We start from the raw sequence: 19353 nt of genomic DNA on the forward strand, positions 1-19353 counted from the left end.
CGCACTCAACGTGTAGTCCTCAATGGAACTACATCCACATGGAGGAAGTATGCAGTAACATACAACTGTTTAAACATCTCTACAAGCACCACTGCTTCCTATACCATCCACTCTAACCTGCAGGATTCTCTGGATAGTTTCAGTGCCTGCTAATTTAAATTTTATTCCTGTAGAATGCTACTTATATTTCAATAGCTTAAAACATGCAGTCTAGTTGTTTTCAGCTTGAACCTCTTTGGAATCACATTTGAGATTGAAGACTGCCTACCCAGCACTGGAACTGGGTTTAAGAAGACGTACTGTTCCACATATGTTTCAGGATCTATAAACTCTCTCTCTACCAGTTACAAGTGATAGCGGACAAGTGGGAATGTGCAAAGAAGAAGGGCACCGTCAACATGTCATTAAGAATGTATTCTAAGTTTTGTCTCCTATTTTCTACCACTTTTGATCATATTTGAACTAAACTCAATCACTTGGAACAAGTCTTATTGGTTAAGTTTATACTTTGTAATAAACCACGATTGACTAACCCACAAACATCTATAATGTGCTAAGACAAACCAGATCAAGCATATTATAATTAAATATATTTGATAGATTTCAAAGGATCAAATATATTTGATAGATTTCAAAGGAATGGATATTGTCACATCAAGATTGCGAACTAGGCTTTAAATTTAATCCAAAACCTTTTAATGATTCGGATGAGAGCCAGTTTGGTATAATGTTAAGGCACCAGGCTAGAAAGCAAGAGACTGTGAGTTCAAGTCCTATCCTAGCTATGAAAGCCATCTTGGGCCAGTAACTTTCTTTCAACCCAACTCACCTCACAAGGTTGTTGTGAACAAAATAGGAGAAGGAAGGTGTGTTGGGTATGTTTGCCACCTTGATTTATTTGTGAAAACAATAAATGCAGAATATGAGTGAATGAATGGTGGTTTGGGTCTCAGCAGTTGAACAGTATCTTAGATTAAGAACCATCTGTCTTTACACAAAAGGAAAAAACAATTCAACCTATCAAAAACAGCACCACAAAAAACAGATTAGGAACACAAGTTAAAATAGGGAAGAAAATAGTAAGTGAACACCTGTCTACCCTAGATGAGTTCAAATAACCAGGACCGGATGGATTACACCCCAGGGTTCTGAAAGAACTGGCAGATGAGATCTCAGAACCACTGAACGATATCTTTCAAAGATCTTGGAGCACAGGGGAGCTGCCAGAGGACTGGAAAAGAGCTGATGTAGTTCCCATATTAAAAAAAGGGGAAAAAAAACAGATCCAGGAAACTACAGACCTATCAGCCTGACCTCAATACCGGGGAAGATTCTGGAAAAGATAATCAAGCAACGAATAACCGAACACCTAGAAGCAAAGTAATAACCAAAAGCCAACATGGGTTTGTCAAAAACAGATCATGCCAGTCTAATCTCATTGCATTCTTTGACAAAGTGACAAAATTAGTAGACCAGAGGAATGCTGTTGATATAATTTACTTGGACTTCAGTAAAGCATTTGATAAAGTAGACCATAACCTACTACTAGATAAAGTAGAAAAATGTGGGTTAGACAGCACCACTATCAGATGGATTCGTAACTGGCTGACCAACCGCACTCAACGTGTAGTCCTCAATGGAACTACATCCACATGGAGGAAAGTATGCAGTGGAGTACCCCAAGGCTCTGTTTTAGGACCAGTACTCTTCAACATCTTCATCAATGACTTGGACGAGGGGATAGATGGGGAACTCATCAAATTTGCAGATGACACCAAGCTGGCAGGAATAGCCAACACTCCAGAAGATAGGCTCAAGTTACAGAAGGATCTTGACAGACTCGAACATTGGGTGCTATCTAACAAAATGAAATTCAACAGTGAAAAAAGTAAGGTTCTACATTTAGGCAAAAAAAACCCCAAAATGCACAGATACTGTATATGTGGTATCTTGCTCAATAGTAACTGTGAGAGGGATCTTGGAGTCCTAGTGGACAACCATTTAGATATGAGCCAGCAGTGTCAAAAAAGCCAACACAGTTTTGGGCTGCATAAACAGAGGGATAGAATCAAGATCACGTGAAGTCTTAGTGCCACTTTATAATGCCTTGGTAAGGCCACACTTGGAATACTGCATTCAGTTTTGGTCGCCGCGATGTAAAAAAGATGCTGAGACTCTAGAAAGAGTGCAGAGAAGAGCAACAAAGATGATTAGGGGACTGGAGGCTAAAACATATGAAGAACGGTTGTAGGAACTGGGTATGTCTAGTTTAATAAAAAGAAGGACTAGGGGAGACATGATAGCAGTGTTCCAATATCTCAGGGGTTGCCACAAAGAAGAGGGAGTCGGGCTGTTCTCCAAAGCACCTGAGGGTAGAACAAGAAGCAATGGGTGGAAACTGATCAAGGAAAGAAGCAACTTAGAACTAAGGAGAAATTTCCTGACAGTTAGAACAATTAATAAGTGGAACGACTTGCCTTCAGAAGTTGTGAATGCTCCAACACTGGAAATTTTTAAGAAAATGTTGGATAGCCATCTGTCTGAGATGGTGTAGGTTTCCTGCCTGGGCAGGGGGTTGGACTAGAAGGCCTCCAAGGTCCGTTCCAACTCTGTTGTTATTATTATTATTATCATTTAGGTGTAGCAAGTAAATCCCTATTTCTTCTCTAAAAATTCAGATTCCACAAACAGGACTCTTCCATTGGGGTTAATCAGTCAAAAAGATTTTAAGACCTTATAAATATTATTGAGGCGGAGCATGGGAGACCTGTGCTGCATCATTTGATGATTGTAAGTTTGTTGAATGGGACTAGTCACATGACTAATATGACTTTATAGACACAAGTTCCTTGTACCAGTAGAGTTGCTTCCTTGTTAATACAGTAGAAAAGAATCTGGCTAAAAGTAGTTTTAAAGCAGCCTTTCCCAACTGATGTCCCTTTAGCCTAGTCATGTAAGTTGGGGCTATGATAACCAGAATTCCTAGCCAGTATTGTCAGTTGGAATATCAGTTCATCTGGCAGAAACCAGTAAAGCAAAAGATAGATCTAGGTTCTCCACCTGCCCAGGTGAGCCATTCCTCTCTCATTGGTGAAGCCTAATGGAATGATATCTTCCTCTTTTCCAAAATGCCCCACTACTAACATACATTTTCCCTGAGGGAGGATATGAGAGACAATCTGTGTTCTCTTTTGTTGGTCTTAACAAAACCAACTGAGGTAGAGAACCAACTTTTTGTGCCTGAAACATTTTCTCTGTTTAGGACGCAACAGGAAGGCAATTCTCCCCATCAAATAACTAGTTGGCCTGTATGTTCCCCCATTGAGAAAGTGCTGACAGCTATTTTAAATGGAATACTTGCATGAATGACTGACAATTCTTGATAGCCTTGCACTTTCCTCAAAGGAAAGACAGAAAATATGAAAAAAAGAGTATTCATAAGAGGTGAGCTGGTCTGGTAGTCCAAATTAGGCATGTTAACAGAAAACTACTATCCCTCCTAGAATAACCATCATGAATTCATTTTACCATCGTATAATTTCAGTAGATGGTGACTTTAGCTTTGGAACATGCTGTTACTATATTCTTCAAAATAGATCCACTATTTTCCAAAATATTTGGCAAATCAGTGCACCAGTTAGAGGAATTCTGACAATTATGTGCTTTAGAGAAGTTAAAGCTTTTTCAACTGAATAAAATATGTTGTACTTTGCAGGCAGCTGATTGTTCCAAGTACATAGACCTTTCAGAAGCAATCAAGTGTATGTGATTCTGTGTAATTTAAGATTATGTTTAAGGAATTTTTAATTAGTTCCCAGTACAGAAATGGTAATGTGACTGATAGCTAACCTATTTCAGGGAATCTTGCAGTGAGCATTCCTTCAAAAGAATTGGACAAGCTTAGTTTGATGTTTTCTGCAACAGTACTAATAGAGTTTTGTACTGGCGTGCATGGTTAATAAATGCACTTGCTCTTCAAACACCCTCTGAGGGGTAGATCTTTGTAGTTCCTGCAGCCAAATGCCAAATAGTCACCATGGTTGCTATTGTCAAGCAAACTAGCAGCACAACTGGAGGACAAAATATCCCAACCACATGGAACACTTTTTATACTGGCTGTTGGCTTTTCATAGATTAGAAAGAGGAGATGGGGGGAAGGGAGGCACTGTTTGAAGAAAGCCAATATCATGTCAACAGATGATTATTAAGAAACTTGGAAACTTAGGAGAACAGCTGATTCTGTTTGAATGCCCTGAAATGTTCCATAAAATAATAATGCCATTTTGATTTTTTTTGTCTTGTTCGAATTTAAGCTGGCATTGTTTATAAAATTAAATTTGAAAAGTATAATTTTTCTGTTTTAGAATTGACTGGAAAGATCAAGAACAGTAAGTGAAATAAAAGCTAGGAGAATTAAAAAGACAATGAGAAACTGGAGATGCATTAAAAATTAAATCTAAATGAATGCAAGTGATACTACTCTTCCTGAATATTTTAAAACGTACAGCTCACACATTTAACACTTTAAAAAGTTACAGCATTACTCAACTTCGTTGCAAAGTAATTTTTGATTTGTAAAAATGCATAAGTATATAGAAACTATCTATTGGCATAGTCACCAGTCTATAAGCTCGTAATAGGGCAAAGACAAATTTTATACTGACAGCAGAGCCACTTTTTAAATTGTCCCTATTCCCAAAGAGATGTGTTTCCTCTCTCGTTATGTCAGATTAACCACCTCATAACTATTTTCCATCAAAGCCTTATAATCCCCTCCCCACAAGTGCTTCTGTTGGATATGTGAGCAGAAGAAAGTAGAAAGAATTCCTGTACTGCTTAACTAATGATTTTTAAGTGTGATATTAAACATGGAAATAAAAAAAAGTTTTGCTTTTTTTCTTTATTTCATTATTTTGACTCCATCTTTTGACATGAAATAAATAGGAAATTCATATTTATTTCAGGGAATGAATTTCATAGCTGGATACTTGATTCTTATTACAAGGAATGAGGAGGAATCATTTTGGTTATTAGATGCACTTATCGGCCGAATATTACCTGGTATGTCTGAATCTCTCACCTCACAATTCATTTCCTATGTCTCCTGTTTCCTTTATGTGTGTTTAATAGATAGAACCAGTGGTGGGCTGCTGCTGGTTCAGACTGGTTCAGGCAAACCAGTAGTTCTGACCGCCCACCACCCTATCATGTTCTTTATCCATGATGGCAAACCTGAGGCACACAGAGCCCTCTCTGCAGGCACACCAGCCGTCGCCCCAGCCCAGCTTCACTGCGCATGTGTGCGTGCCTCCCACCGGCCAGGTGATCTTCGGGTCTCTGCTGTGCATACATGGGGGGTGGGACGCATATGGGGGACACATGCATGCATGCGCAGGGCAGGGCACTCGCATTGCATTTTGGGGGTTCGCGTGTGTGCACGTGCCACATCTGCATCCAATTTTGAGCCTGGAAGGCTTCCTGCACCAACCTGGAAGCCAAAACGGTGCGTGGGGGGATGCACAAGGCCCCGCTGTGCCCTATTTTGGACCTGGAAAGCCTCATGCACTAACCTAGAAGCCAAAAATGGGCGAGGGGGGGCATGGTGCATGTGCAGGGGATGCAGGTGCATGCTTGGGGCATGGCGCATGTGCAAGGGGCATGACACGTGAAAGGGTGCTTGCAAAGTATTTTGGGATTTCAGTCATGCATGCATTCGCGTGCTTTGGGCACTTGGCACCAAGGTTAACTATCACTGTCCTGTATAATCGCCGATTTTTCTATGCTGCGCGCGCTCACATTTTCTGTTCCGGGTGAATTGGTTGTTACAACTGGCAGCAGCCCACCACTGGATAGAACTAACTTTGCTGTTCACGTAGACACATTTTGGATTTCAGAAGTCTAAATTTATATGATGTACCATCAGTAATGCATTGAGAATTTATTCATTCTACACTAATAGCACATTCAAGTCAGAAACTGCAAATTACTGCATGTGCTCCTTAAGTTTATGTTTACCTATTATACAAAATTAATATGACATCGTTTGCATTTTGTGATCATTTTTTTTTTAAAAAGGAGACTGTTTCCAGTGTAACTTTGCTCTGTGTAGGGAAATGGGGTGGAGACTCTATGCAGAAAGGTTTATGTGATTATGTGGTTTATATGCAGTCTATTGTCGGCTGATTTTTTTATGAGAAATGATTTGAAAAAATTGACCTAAACCAGAGCTGCTCTTCTAAATGTTTGTAGACATTTGTATAATTGTTAAAATAGATTAGCTGGAGCTCTTAGTGGATCTGATAACTTTAAAATAGCTTTTCATATATCAGACTGCTAGATATTGCATAAAGTGATCTAAATATATTGATAACGGTAGCTTAACTGCTAGCAATGATTCAAAACAGAGATTAGAAGCCAATGGTTTGTTAAAATATCCAATTTTGATAGATTATGTTGGACTATTTGCAAAATAGTTTACTCAAAGAACATAAAAGCATTTGCCCTGAGGAAGATCATTGGTTTGACTTGAAGTCTTCTAATTTGGAATAGTCCTTGTTGCTCTACATCAGACCTGGGCATTTTACTCCCAGAATTCCCCTGCTAACCTGGCCACTGCTGGGAATTATGTAGTTGATATCCACATACATAAAAGTTGCCCAGGATTGGGGAAAACTGTTGTACATTACAGCTTTTTGAAACACAGTAAAGGAAATTTTTATAGGGTGTTAGCATAGGCTCCGTAATCTGCTTGTATATATCTGACAAACTGATGCTGCTTTTCTTATTACTAATTCATTTCAGTACTGTCAAAGTAAGGAGGAGTTTTTTGGGATGGCAGCATAAAGTAGTATTTGGATAAGTTAAGGGGCCTCTGTGGCTCAGACTGCTAAGACAGTCTGTTATTAACACAGCTGCTTGCAATAACTGCAGGTTCTAGTCCCACCAGGCCCAAGGTTGACTCAGCCTTCCATCCTTTATAAGGTAGGTAAAATGAGGACCCAGATTGTTGGGGGCGATAAGTTGACTTTGTATATAAATATACAAATAGGATGAAGACTATTGCTAACATAGTGTAAGCCGCCCTGAGTCTTCGGAGAAGGGCGGGATATAAATGCAAATAAAAAAAAAGTTATCTGATGTCTTTCAGGTGGAAGACATAAAATCTTTTATGACTTATTTAGTAAAAAATATCACATTCAACAGGATGAGGGATGATACACTGCCAGAATGTTATATTTTATCCTTAGAATCTAATCTACTCATAAAGTTCATGAGGTAGGTGTTTGCATGAATAAGCTTGGAGCGAATGTGAAAAATTAGATGGAGTCTATTTTTCTATATACTGTAAATCTATTACAGTTAAAGTAAACATGAAATGGAATATAGATATTGCAGAACCTATTACACTAGACTGGTTATATTACATTAAGAAAAACATTCAGCATTGGTTAACTATGTGTCCAGAATAATTCAATTATTCCTATTTAATTCATTAGCTGCTTTCAGAAGCTACCACTAGAAGTTTGACCAGCACAAGAACTACCTTTGTATATTAGATGGCAAAAATGTATATTTGAAATTAAATCTGTTTGATACAATAAACCAGATTAAATCCTTGTGAATTATTACATAAAAATTATAGATTATTAGAAATGAGATCCATTGATCCAATTTTGATATTGAAAGAATTAAATCTTTGTAGGATAAAAATCCTTTCAAATCTATATTCCAACACATATGCTGATAGGATATTTAATCTAGTCTTAATAAAAGCAAATTGGTATTTATTATGGTCATTTGGAACTGATGCCAACATTCCATAAAATGGATAATTTAATTTTGTTTATTTAGCTCCTGCATGGAGATGTCCCCTAATCTCTGCTTAGTCCATGTTTGTAATTAACTTTCAAGCATGGTGATGTGTAGACTAAAATCATAAACTGAGGAATAACTACTTTTGATTGATTATGTGCCATCAAGTTGATGTTGAATCTTTAGCAATTACATAGATACTTTCTCTAGGATGATCAGGCCCTAACCTGGCCTGTCATGTCTTCTAACTGTGTGCCAATCACTTCTGTAATGAAGTCCATTCACCTCGCTGTGGGTTATACTTTCTACCCCTCTTTCCTTCCATCTTCTTAGCATTATAGACTCAGAAAAAAATTAGGTCTTTGCATAATGTGTCTAAAATTTTATAAATTCAACCCAGGTATTTTTGCCTTAAGTGAGTACTATATTTGTTCAGTTATCCGTAAATTTGTTTTATTGATTATCCATGATATTCTTTTACATTATCAATATTCAAAAACATTAATACTTTTTATGCCCTGCTTCTTTAATATTCACTTCCAAAGAGAGTCATAAGGAAAACCAGTTTCTCCACAGTTCTGATCTTCATAGGTGCAGACACATCCCAGCATTTGAATATCTTTTTCAAGAGATTCTCGATTGCTATTCTACAAAGTGCTAGTCTCTGGTATATTTCTTCTCTGCTTGTTCCTTTACAATTGATAAATGCTCCTAGGAAGGGAGAAGCCACCTACCATTTCAATATTTTCATTTTCAGTTCAAAGTCTGATTACTGTCCCTGTTGACATGAATTTGGTTGTCTTTATAGTTTGGTTGTCTTAATACCACTTTTTCACTCCGTTCTTTGACTTTTATTATTATCTTTGCATTTGTATTTTCAGCTAATGGGGTAGTATTTTTAGCATAGCACCGTTTACTGATGTTTCTTGTTCCAGTTTTTAAAAGCATGCACATCTTTCATTTCAGTGTCCCTTTATTTCCACTCCAATTCGTTATGTTCCACCTAGACCAGTGATGGTGAACCTTTTCAGCACCAAGTGCCCAAACTGGAATGCGCGTGTGCCAGAGCCCAGGAAACTCGGAGACCAGCTGGCCAGTGCACATGTATGCACCAGTCACTTGGTCTTCTGGTTTCCGGTGCAAACATACACACCAACCAGCTGATCTTTGAGTTTCTGGGGCTCCGGCATGCGCAAAGATCAGTTGGCCAGCGCTTATGTGCATGCTGGAAACCAGAAGAGCAGCTGACGACAACATGCGTGCCCACAGAGTGGGCTATGCATGCCATCTCTGCGTGCCATAGGTTCACCATCACAGACCTAGACTGTGGTTTCCTCACCTTTGTATGGGTTTTGCATGAAGGCAACGAGAGATTCTAGGCTTTCCATTTTTTTAAATACACTCCCCAACCTGATACAATTGACACAACCGCAAACTTTCTATAATCAATGAAGAACCCATTAATTTATTTTTGATATCCTTTTTTTATTTCTTAGCCTTTTTTAAACCTTCCCCCGTTGAGCAACTGTAACTCTCATTGCAAATAGGACTCTAATTTACATTGAATGATCCTAAGCACTATTTTGCGTGCACGTGTAGAGTTTGTGCAAGTACAAACTTGGATGAATATCAAATTAAAGGATTGTCTGAAAAGTCTAATATTATTTGGACATTGATTGTACCATTGCCAAGATCTGTTTTTGCCATAGGCATCTTATTTATTAAAGGACACCTGTTCTTTGTTTTTCATGTCTTAAGTAATAGTATGATTTTTCTGACTAGAAGTGCCCAATTGCAGTCCATTTCAATTCACTGATGTCTATGATATCAACCTGTCGCTGATTCATTTCATCTTTTGCTGTGTTGAGTTTTGCCATGTTTATGCGTCTTATGTTCCATGTTTCTACAGTTAATCCTCGATTTACAATTACTATTGGGACCAGAACTTCCTAAGTTTACTAAGCAATTAGGTTGTTCAGTGAGTCACTGAACAACTTTTTTACAACCTTTTTTTGTTGGGGACATTAAGCGAACCAATGCAATCATTAAGTGAGTATGGTTTTTTCCATTGACTTTGCTTGTCAGAACTCCTGGGAAGGTCATAAATGAAGGTCATGTGCCCCTGGGAGGATGCAAGCCTTGTAAATACATGCTGGTTGCCAAGCACGTAAATTGTGATCTTGGACTATGGAGATACAATGACAATCATAAGTATAAGAACCCACTTTTTTCAGCCTCGTCCTAACTTTGAACGGTTTCTGAATGATTGATCCTAAGTTGAGGCTTACCTATACTGTAGTTTTATCTTTGTAACTTGGGTGTTTCTTTTTCTGCATGGCAGCATCCACAAGTAGAAACCCAAGGGCTTTAACCTAATCATGTCATAGAAATTCATATTCTGAAAGTTTTTCTTCAGTAGTGTGTTGAGTGCCATCTGACTGCTTTCATCTGACACTATATTGTCAATTCATATGATTTTCCTGGTGAAATGCATTTCCTTTTCCCATGTAGTATGAAATGATGTTTTGCCATTGTTGTTGAAGTGATCTCCTGTCCCAGCATCTCCCAATTTTGCTGCAGCCCAATATAGATTCCTGCCTGCTTGAGCTGGAGAGTTGGATCTTGGATGACTCTGCTGGGATTATATACTTCTGACAAATATTCCTAGTGTTCACTTAACTGTTCCAGAAATATCCTTACCCACCCATGAGGACAGTATAGCAGGTGTTGGGTGGGGATTCTGTAGTATGAGAAAGTCTGAGCCTATGTAGACAGTATTAATTTGTAAAAGCACTTTCTTTAAAAAAAGAAAAGAAGAAGCCCTCAGCTATATTCAGTGTAGGAAATTGACAACAGGATATATTAAAGGAGGATAAGAAAACAGAAATTGAATCCATTATTTCCTTTATCTTTACTGCTTAAAGGAGTAAAGAGCCAAAGCTGACTTTTTTAATGTATGTCAGGTGAATTGAGATAAATGAAAACAATGAGAAAGTCATAAACTAAATGGACAAATAAAAAATAAATATGCAGGTGCAGATAATATCCAATCAGAAATTCTTCAAGAACCTAATAATGAAATTGCTGTTCTTTTAAAAAATATATAAAGCTTTTATTTAACATTAGCCTCCATTCTCAAGGCTTATAAATAGCCATTGTGACCCAATTCGTATGTCTTTGAGGATCAGTAAAGGAAATAATCCCATTAGTTTAACATCTGTTTCAAGGAAAAAACTGAAAGGAATGTTAAAGAAGCAACAGCAAATATGCAGAAGAATGAGATTTGCTAAAAAGCATGGCTTCTGCAAGAAGTCTTGTCTCACTAAATTTTCAAACATTTAGAAGGGTATAAAAATTCAGGGAGATAAGGATTGACCAGTTAATATTGTTCATGTGGGTTTAAAAAAGCCATTATAAAAATTCTTCAAAGACTTCTGACCAAACTCAGCTGCCATGGAATAACTACTTACGGTATCCAGATTGACATCTGTTAAAAATGGGAAATGGTTGGATTAAAAGGTCAGTTCTCGTACTGGGGAAAAGCACATAATACAGAAAGTGGTGGTTTTCAATTTTTACGTGAACTGGAGCTCATGTTAGACTGTGAGGTGTCCATGTTTGCTAATAAGACCAAACTGTTCAAAGTGGTAAAATCAAAAAGCAGTTGTGCAGCGCTCTAAAAAGATCTCGCCAAACTTAAATGGCCTTCTAAATGGCAAATGCAGTCAGTATAAATAAAACAGTACATGTTGGTGCATACCCAAAGAATCCATTTTTAATACATTGATGGAGTATGAGGTGGTAATAAATGCTAATGAAGGGGACTGGGAATCACAGTTGATTGTCTGATGAAAATACCTTGAAACTGTTGTTGTTAATGGGATAGGCTGATGTTGTTTGATAGTCTTAAAGGAATTGTTGCAGGATGTAAACTGTTCAATTGCTTTTGTAATTGACTGATAATTTTGTCAATCTCAATGATGTTCAAGTGTTGTTGTTACAATCATTATCATTATCCTAAATATGTAGATGATTTACAGATTATGGTGAGATCATATTTATTTAGAGTATTGTGCATAGTTCTGGTCACTGCATCATAAGAAGAATACAATTTGGTAGAGCTGGAAAAGATTGGGACAAAAGTAAACAAAAATTATTGGAGATCTGAAGAATCCTTCCTATAAGTAGAAGGAAAGAGTACTACTGCTGGTTGTGCTGAATATTGTAGGGCTACACAGCCAACACTGAATACTGTAGCGCTACACAGCCAACACTTAGACATATTCTGAAATAACACACTGATATTTGATATCTATAGTTAGGGATGCTATAAAAAATTACTAATACCCTGAAGTGAAAACATTGGGAACCTCTATTGTCTTAACATCAAAGGAACAGTATTAGTCTTCAGAGTGGCATATAATTTATGCAACTGTTGCTTTGTGTCTCAGTTTTATATCTCAGATTATTCCATATTTTTTAATAACCTCACTCTTCTCTTTGTACTGGAATTGAAAAGTATTGTTTCTGCTTGTCTTTTCTTCAGTTTATACCTCTATTTTAGAACATTGAAAACTCTGCACACACTTCTGTTTCTGCAGAGATGTTCCAAAGAAAATGTATTGTAACTCTGTTAGGCTGTAGACTCTGCATGCATATTTCCACTGCTGCATGCAATATATACAAATGTGTCCATATAACTTCTTTCCCCTCTCCTCTCTCCTCACAACTCCAGAACTCGATTTAAAATTGTAGTACAACACAGTTGCTTGTGACAGCCCTCCTTCCATTTACCAGATTGAAACAAAGCAGTGGGTTATTTTGCTTTGCTAAAAAAATCCTGATTTTTTTTAAAAAATAAGGAAACGAGGGACTGGAGATTTAGAAATAAAAAATGAAGAGGATACATCCTGTAATCTTGTTTTGTACCATGAATAGATCGAAAATAGAGGAAGGCTGCGGTTTGTTGATTTTTTATATAGACTGAATTCTTTATTTGTGGATGAACCATATGTAGCCATTTAAGACCCATCTTTCAAAATGGGTCTTGCCACAGTTCATCAGATTGTGAAATGCTATAGGATTTATTTGTATAAATACAAGGACTGGAACATCCTTAGTGTTTTAAATATATGTATGTTTTGCATGAAAATAAACTTTCCAGATTTTTCAGCTAAGATGATCCAAGGCCTTCCTGCATGTCAGAATTTTTAGCTGTTTTAAGATTTGAATTTATTCATGCAAAAGATATAGAAAATAATAAGCAAGTGTGGGTACTTTAGGCTTTGATCAATAATAAGCAAGAATGTTAATAAAAAGAAATTGAAAATACAGGCTGCTTCAGGAGATTATAAAAACCTTAGTACCAATAGTTGGAAAAACTTTCCTACCAATAGTTCTTTTCATTATCTATGTTTACCTATTTTATTATTATAAGTAGAAAACTGAATTTCATACTGTATTATGATAATGTAATTAAGTTCTGGTTTGTGCTTCATTTGTACTAATATTTTTCCTGGTCATGTAGAACTGCAGGAAAACTAGTGCTGCATATACCATTTTAAGACAGTCTATACATTCATATTGAACTGATCCATTAGTGTGGGTACTTGGATATGAGGAGAATGTTAAGAAGTTGGGGGATTCCTCAGCTATGGAACTTTTTTCCCTATCACCCATGTTGATTTTTTAGTATCAGAATAAAGCCCTTTTTGTCCTTGCATTGTGAATATGTGTTTAAATTAGCTTTCAATGGTTTAGTGATTTAGTGCTTCTTGAGGCTTCTGTTGCCATTAGAATATATTATTTTAGATAGTTGGGTTTTGATGTATGTTGTACATGGCAATTGAAGTAGTACCTAGGTGAAAGGTAACAGCCAGCAGCATATATGGATGCTATCACTTCCTGCATCCTGTTTAAAAGTAAGAGAAAACATTGAGATCTAATGTTGTATAATGGTCCTGAGGCTGGATTAGCAAACTGTGGCTCTAGTCTTCCTTCTGCCATGAAAGCAACTTTGGAACAATTTTTCACTGTTAATCTAATCTCTGTGTGGCTGTCGTGAGGATACAGCAAGTAGGAAGACAGTGCACTGTGTAGGCTGCTTGAGCTCCTGAACAAAAGGTGGAGTATAAAGTTAATAAATGATAGAAGGCTTTATGTATTTTATAGTCTATGACTTTTAATGGTAGTCTTTTATTAGTTTTAATTCTCAGTGCTTCTGTGCTATTTATACTAATCTGTGACTGCAGTAAAATATTGAAATGGAATTTTTGTTGCAGCAGATTACTTAAGAGTGGCAAACAGATGCAGCCCAGAATTACGTATTTGAAAGTTTTGTTACTGAAGCATTCAGAAATGCTTCATCACTGTATTCCACTAGATTTTTATATTTCCCACAGGCAATGTTCCATGTGTAATAAGGTATGTGATATAGTGGAATGCCATACATTATTGCAGAATGAAATCTTGTAATGTTTTCTTTTTATAATTTTCAATTTTGAAGACCACCCAGACTGCAGCACCGCACAGAGTAATGCTCCCTCCCCAGGTTTGCCCAAGTCTGTTGTACATGCTGCACTGACTTCCAGTTTCTTTCTGGGTGCAATTCAAGGTACTGGCCATCTCCTTTAAAGCTCCATGTGGCACAGAGCCAGGCTATCTGTGGGACTGAAGGACAGCTACCATCCTACCAGGGCAACTTCTAATCCCTTCCTGGAATTTTGCTATCTGATAGGAACTAGGACAGTGATGGCTAACCTTTTCTGGACCAAGTGTCCAGAGTGTATGCATGCCCAAACTCCCAAAATGCAATGCATGTGGGGTCCCTGTGCATGCCCCCCCGCCCCCCGTGCATGCCTGTATGGTCCCGTATACGGGTCCCACACCCACACGTGTGTGCGCCTGCCTGTGCCCTACCCCTGCACACGCCCCCACCCTTGTGCATGTGTGTGCAGCCTCCAGCATGCACCACGCGCCCAGCGCATGCGCGGCAGAGACCTGATGACCAGCTGGCCGGCGGGAGGAATGCGTGCATGCATGACAAAGCTGAATTGGGGAAACGGCTCGCATACCCAGGCAGCGTGCCATAATTTAACACCATCATGGAATCAGGAAGTGTGCCTTTTCTGCGGCTGCCCCTGCCCCATGGAACAGGCCTCCACAGCAGTTCATAAAGCTTTGTAGCTCTAGCATTTCCCTCAAGCGCTGGGATCATATTTGAATGACTGCACATTAGAAGCTTGACTTGGCACTAGATTTTTGTTGTTTTTAATGTGTTTAATTTTATAATTTTAACATGCTTTCATATGTTCTTTTAGCTTTTGATTGGAAACCGTCCAGAATCTGTTAGAACATGGACAGCTATATAAATGTTTTAAAGAAAAAAAAATCCTTCTTCTCTGGAGTTGGCTTATTGTACAATCAAGAAAGCAAAGTAGTGGCATGTCTAACCTTGATTTTGTCGCATTTCTACTGGTTTGGAATAATGCCTCATTATTCATGCAAAGAGCCTTGGTTTGTGGTTTTTGCTGCTTTTGGAGACTGAAAGCAGCAACTGCTGTTCTTTTTTGATAGATCCTGGAAAGATTACGGAAACCTGGAATTTACTGCATGGCAAAGTATGCCAAGTTATGTAGCGCCATCTGGTGTCTTTATTAAGTATTGGAGTTACCATTTCACTTTCCCCTACAGTATGGAGAAAAATGACTTACAATGGAATATTTTTGTGTGCGTGCTCCTTGAAGCTAGATGTGCCATGCCAGTGTATTCCTCAATATAGAACATACTTTCCTTAAGCTGTTAAATTGTATTTTATGGAAACTTAACATCTATATCTTTTCAAAAATTGTAGGACTGGAAATTCATTTCATGCTGGTTGAGATCCAGCTAGTGGTAATTAAAAAAATAACTATTTCCAGGATCATCTATTCTTGCTAGCCATTCTTCTCTGCCCATGTCTACGAAGAGAGGAAATTGGAATATATTTTTCCTGCAAATTGTCCTCAGTCAGAATTTGTAATACTATTTCTCAGCTTTCCTGGTAGAATTTCATAATTTCACAAGAGGTCCCATGGACCAGACAATGGACCAGGCAAATTAGCTTTGGGAGACACCCTTCTTACTGCTAGATATCTCTTACAGAATATATATATTTAAAACAATAAATTGTGTTGTGATGACGTAAGTTTTCATTTCATCTTTCTGAAGATTACTATAGTCCGGAAATGATGGGTCTCAAAACAGATCAAGATGTTCTTGGACACCTGGTAAAAATGAAGAATCCAGCTGTGGCAGAATTAATGGAAAAACATGGCAACTTATGGACTTTGGTGGCATCCCGTTGGTTTATATGTTTGTTCATTGACATTCTTCCAGTAGAGGCAAGTGAGAACTGACACCAACTTGAATTGCCTTTTATATAATTATCCAAATTCTAATGCATGTGTTTCATACACTCAGTAACTAATTTCATTCTTCTACAGACTGTGCTCCGAATTTGGGACTGTTTGTTTTATGAAGGATCAAAAATAATATTTCGTGTGGCCTTAACATTAATTAAGCAACATCAAGATTTCATTTTGGAAGCTACAAATTTTCCTGAAATCTGTGAAAAATTTAAACAGATTACTACAGGACCATTTGTAACCGAGTGTCACGTATTTATGCAGGTGAGTGTCACCCTAGAAAACTACAAATCTGCTATAAAAATTGATGTTCATAAGATTGTTTAAGCCGGCTTTATGGAATATGTTTCAACATTTTAAAAATACGTTGTATTTAGTCATACAATGTGTAGGCTGCACAATGCCCAACAACTCTGGGTGGCTCACAATTAAAAAAACAGAGATCATGAGCTGCTCAGACAAATATGTAAAACAAAACAGCTCCATCCAATGGGCTCAACTATCACCCTGCCCCAAATAAAATTAGCAATAGCACTAAGACTTATATACTGCTTCTTAGTGCTTTCCAGCACTCTAAGCAGTTTTCAATGTCAGCATATTGCCCCCAACAATCTGATCCTCATTTTATTGACTTCAGAAGGATGGAAAGTGAGTCAGTCTTGAGCTGATCAGGATCAAAATCTTGGCAGTGGGCACAGATTGTGTTGGAAATGTAGTCACTGTTTCTCTCATCTCTGTATAACCAAAACTGCTAAGGATATACAGATAATAGATCCCATTTTACTTTTATTGATACTCTTTCTATGGAACTTCTGGAACTATGTTTAACTCAACAAGAGCCCTTACTTTTGAAAAGTCACTTTGCTTCAGTAAAGCCCACCATTCATTTATATTCATGATTTTCCTCTAGGGATGTTAAATGTCAGCTTAGTTTCATACAATGTGAACAGTCATATAGTTTGTTTCAGTGAGGAGTAGCCCCATGTTTCATAAATAAATACTGAATAATAAAAAATCTCTGGAAACTTGAGAGATATTCTCCTTTCCTACAAGCTTTAGAGCCTTGGAGCAAGATTCCTTTAGTTCCCCATCCTATCTCACTGTGGAAAATTAAATCTCCAAACAAGAGTAAGTGAGGAACAGTCTTATTGTCCAGCAGCTGGCATTTAAAATATGCTGCCTTTTGAGTCAAGATGCAACAATCCAACTTAGTAATTACCAATAGACTGATTTGTATAAATTTGTATTTCCCTCCTACAATGATTTTTGATGGCCATTGCAACTGATATCAGCAAACTCAACAGTTGAACAATATGCTGTGCAAATGAACATCTTTAAATCTTGAATCTCCCTTTAATTTTAGACCTTGATCCCCAAGGTCATTCATTCTGAGGAGAAAAAAATATATCTTCCTATATGCCATATTAACCATATACGATTTTATGGATATTGACAATGTCGTCTTCATTCATTTTTCACTCTGAAAGTTGGAGTTTTCATGCATAAGATTGCTGCTTTACTTGTTTTCTTTATAAAATTTTTTTAAAAAATCAGTATTTTTGAATGTAACATATTATTCCAATTATTCCTAAGCACAATTCCTTATTTTGAGTCAACTAAAAATCTCTGGGGTCAGATATAAATTCTCTAAATTTTTGATGGGTTCATTTCTAAGACCCATATAATTTTTGGCCAGCCTGATTACCTTGAGAAAGTTACAATTGCAGCATAAATTTAACTGGCATTTAAAAGTGGGCTGTGTGTTAACATGGAAACTTAGCTATGGAGGAAAATTAGCCCTATATCTATTTGACCAAATTGGTACAAGACTCACTAGTTTTCATGTTCTAATATACTGCAAGTGAATCTTTAGTATTTCTTAATGCTCATGTGTAACAATCTAGATAGAACTTTATAAATGTATTTATATTTATTTAATAATTGATGCATCCCATTCTAGAAAGAGGGATTTGACTCATTGTACTTTCTGATCAGTGTGATTCCGCTTATTCTGTACCATGAAACACACACTCAGATATTTCTTTGCATTGTAGTATATGCTAATACTTTAATTTTCAATTCTAGAAAATATTTACGGAACCTGGAAGTCTGCGAATGGCTACAATAAACAAACTACGAGATACGTGTAGAGCAAATTTGACTGCTTCAGTATAAATGAACATTCTTTCACTTGCTCAGATACAATTTTCTCAGGTTGCCATTGACACTTCACTAATTAGCCCCAGCCTTTCATGTGTTCAATGGGATTTTTTTTTATTAAAAAAAAAGCACAAACACTTTATTATGTAAATAAAATGTAATGTAGATGTAATCCCTTTTCAACAAATGGACTATATATTTTCAGACATTTTTGTAATAACAGAATACAAAACTATATAATAAAGTTGACTCTATCATTTTTTGAATTGCAACCATGTTAAGGCTCTAGACTTTAAGTAGAGATCCTTATTTAGAAAACGAGTGCTCCACTTAATCTCATTCTTTTTTTTAAGAACAGCATATTTACCTTTTCCTGTTGTCTGGCTCTGCTAAATGAGATTAATATTTTATTTATATGTGCACACACGCTTACATTCTGAATAATGAACTTTGATAGAATCAAAAAAAACAGGAGTTACACCTTACAGCAAATTAGAAAACAATTTTTTAATGCTTCTTTCTACTTTTCTGCATGCAACTGTAGTGAGCAAAATGCTTCATGGGAAGTTGTGCCCTGAATAATCTCTTCCTCCCAGAACTGTTAGTTGTACAACAGCTGCAGTCTCCTGTGTACTCCCATGTGCTGCTAATGGGAAATCAAGGAATAACAAAGGAATCCTTCCTTGTTATCAAGGAATAACAAAGTTGTGGTTTTTTTCTTATTCAACCTACTACTTTGCAACATTTTAGCTTGCTGTGGCATTGTGGGGGAATCTCTATGGATAAATTATAGCAAACACAAGAGCTCGGGTCCAGGTGTGACAAGAAAATTCCATAAACACAGACCCACTTGTTTAATGGTGAATTCTTCCACACACCCCTTTCCAAAAGAAAAAAATCAACTATGCAAGGACTGAAGTAAGATTATTTGAAATACAAAACATGGATTAATATTTTAGGTTTATAGTTTACAACT

General features: G+C 37.1%; 1 protein-coding gene across 2 annotated transcripts in view; it reads left to right on the forward strand.

Annotated features, from left to right (window-relative positions):
- Window positions 1-18627, forward strand: part of GRTP1 (growth hormone regulated TBC protein 1) — a 40585-nt gene extending 21958 nt beyond the window's left edge. For both annotated transcript variants that reach the window (XM_058185996.1, XM_058185997.1), the window contains 4 exons: window positions 4965-5061; window positions 16021-16193; window positions 16296-16481; window positions 18303-18627. In XM_058185996.1, the coding sequence (XP_058041979.1) occupies window positions 4965-5061; window positions 16021-16193; window positions 16296-16481; window positions 18303-18392 (546 nt within the window). In that variant the 3' untranslated portion in view covers window positions 18393-18627. The remainder of the gene's footprint in view (window positions 1-4964; window positions 5062-16020; window positions 16194-16295; window positions 16482-18302) is intronic.
- Window positions 18628-19353: the final 726 nt, after the last annotated feature.

The sequence above is a fragment of the Ahaetulla prasina genome, chromosome 5 (assembly GCF_028640845.1).
Source record: "Ahaetulla prasina isolate Xishuangbanna chromosome 5, ASM2864084v1, whole genome shotgun sequence".
NCBI classification, from domain to species: domain Eukaryota; kingdom Metazoa; phylum Chordata; class Lepidosauria; order Squamata; family Colubridae; genus Ahaetulla; species Ahaetulla prasina.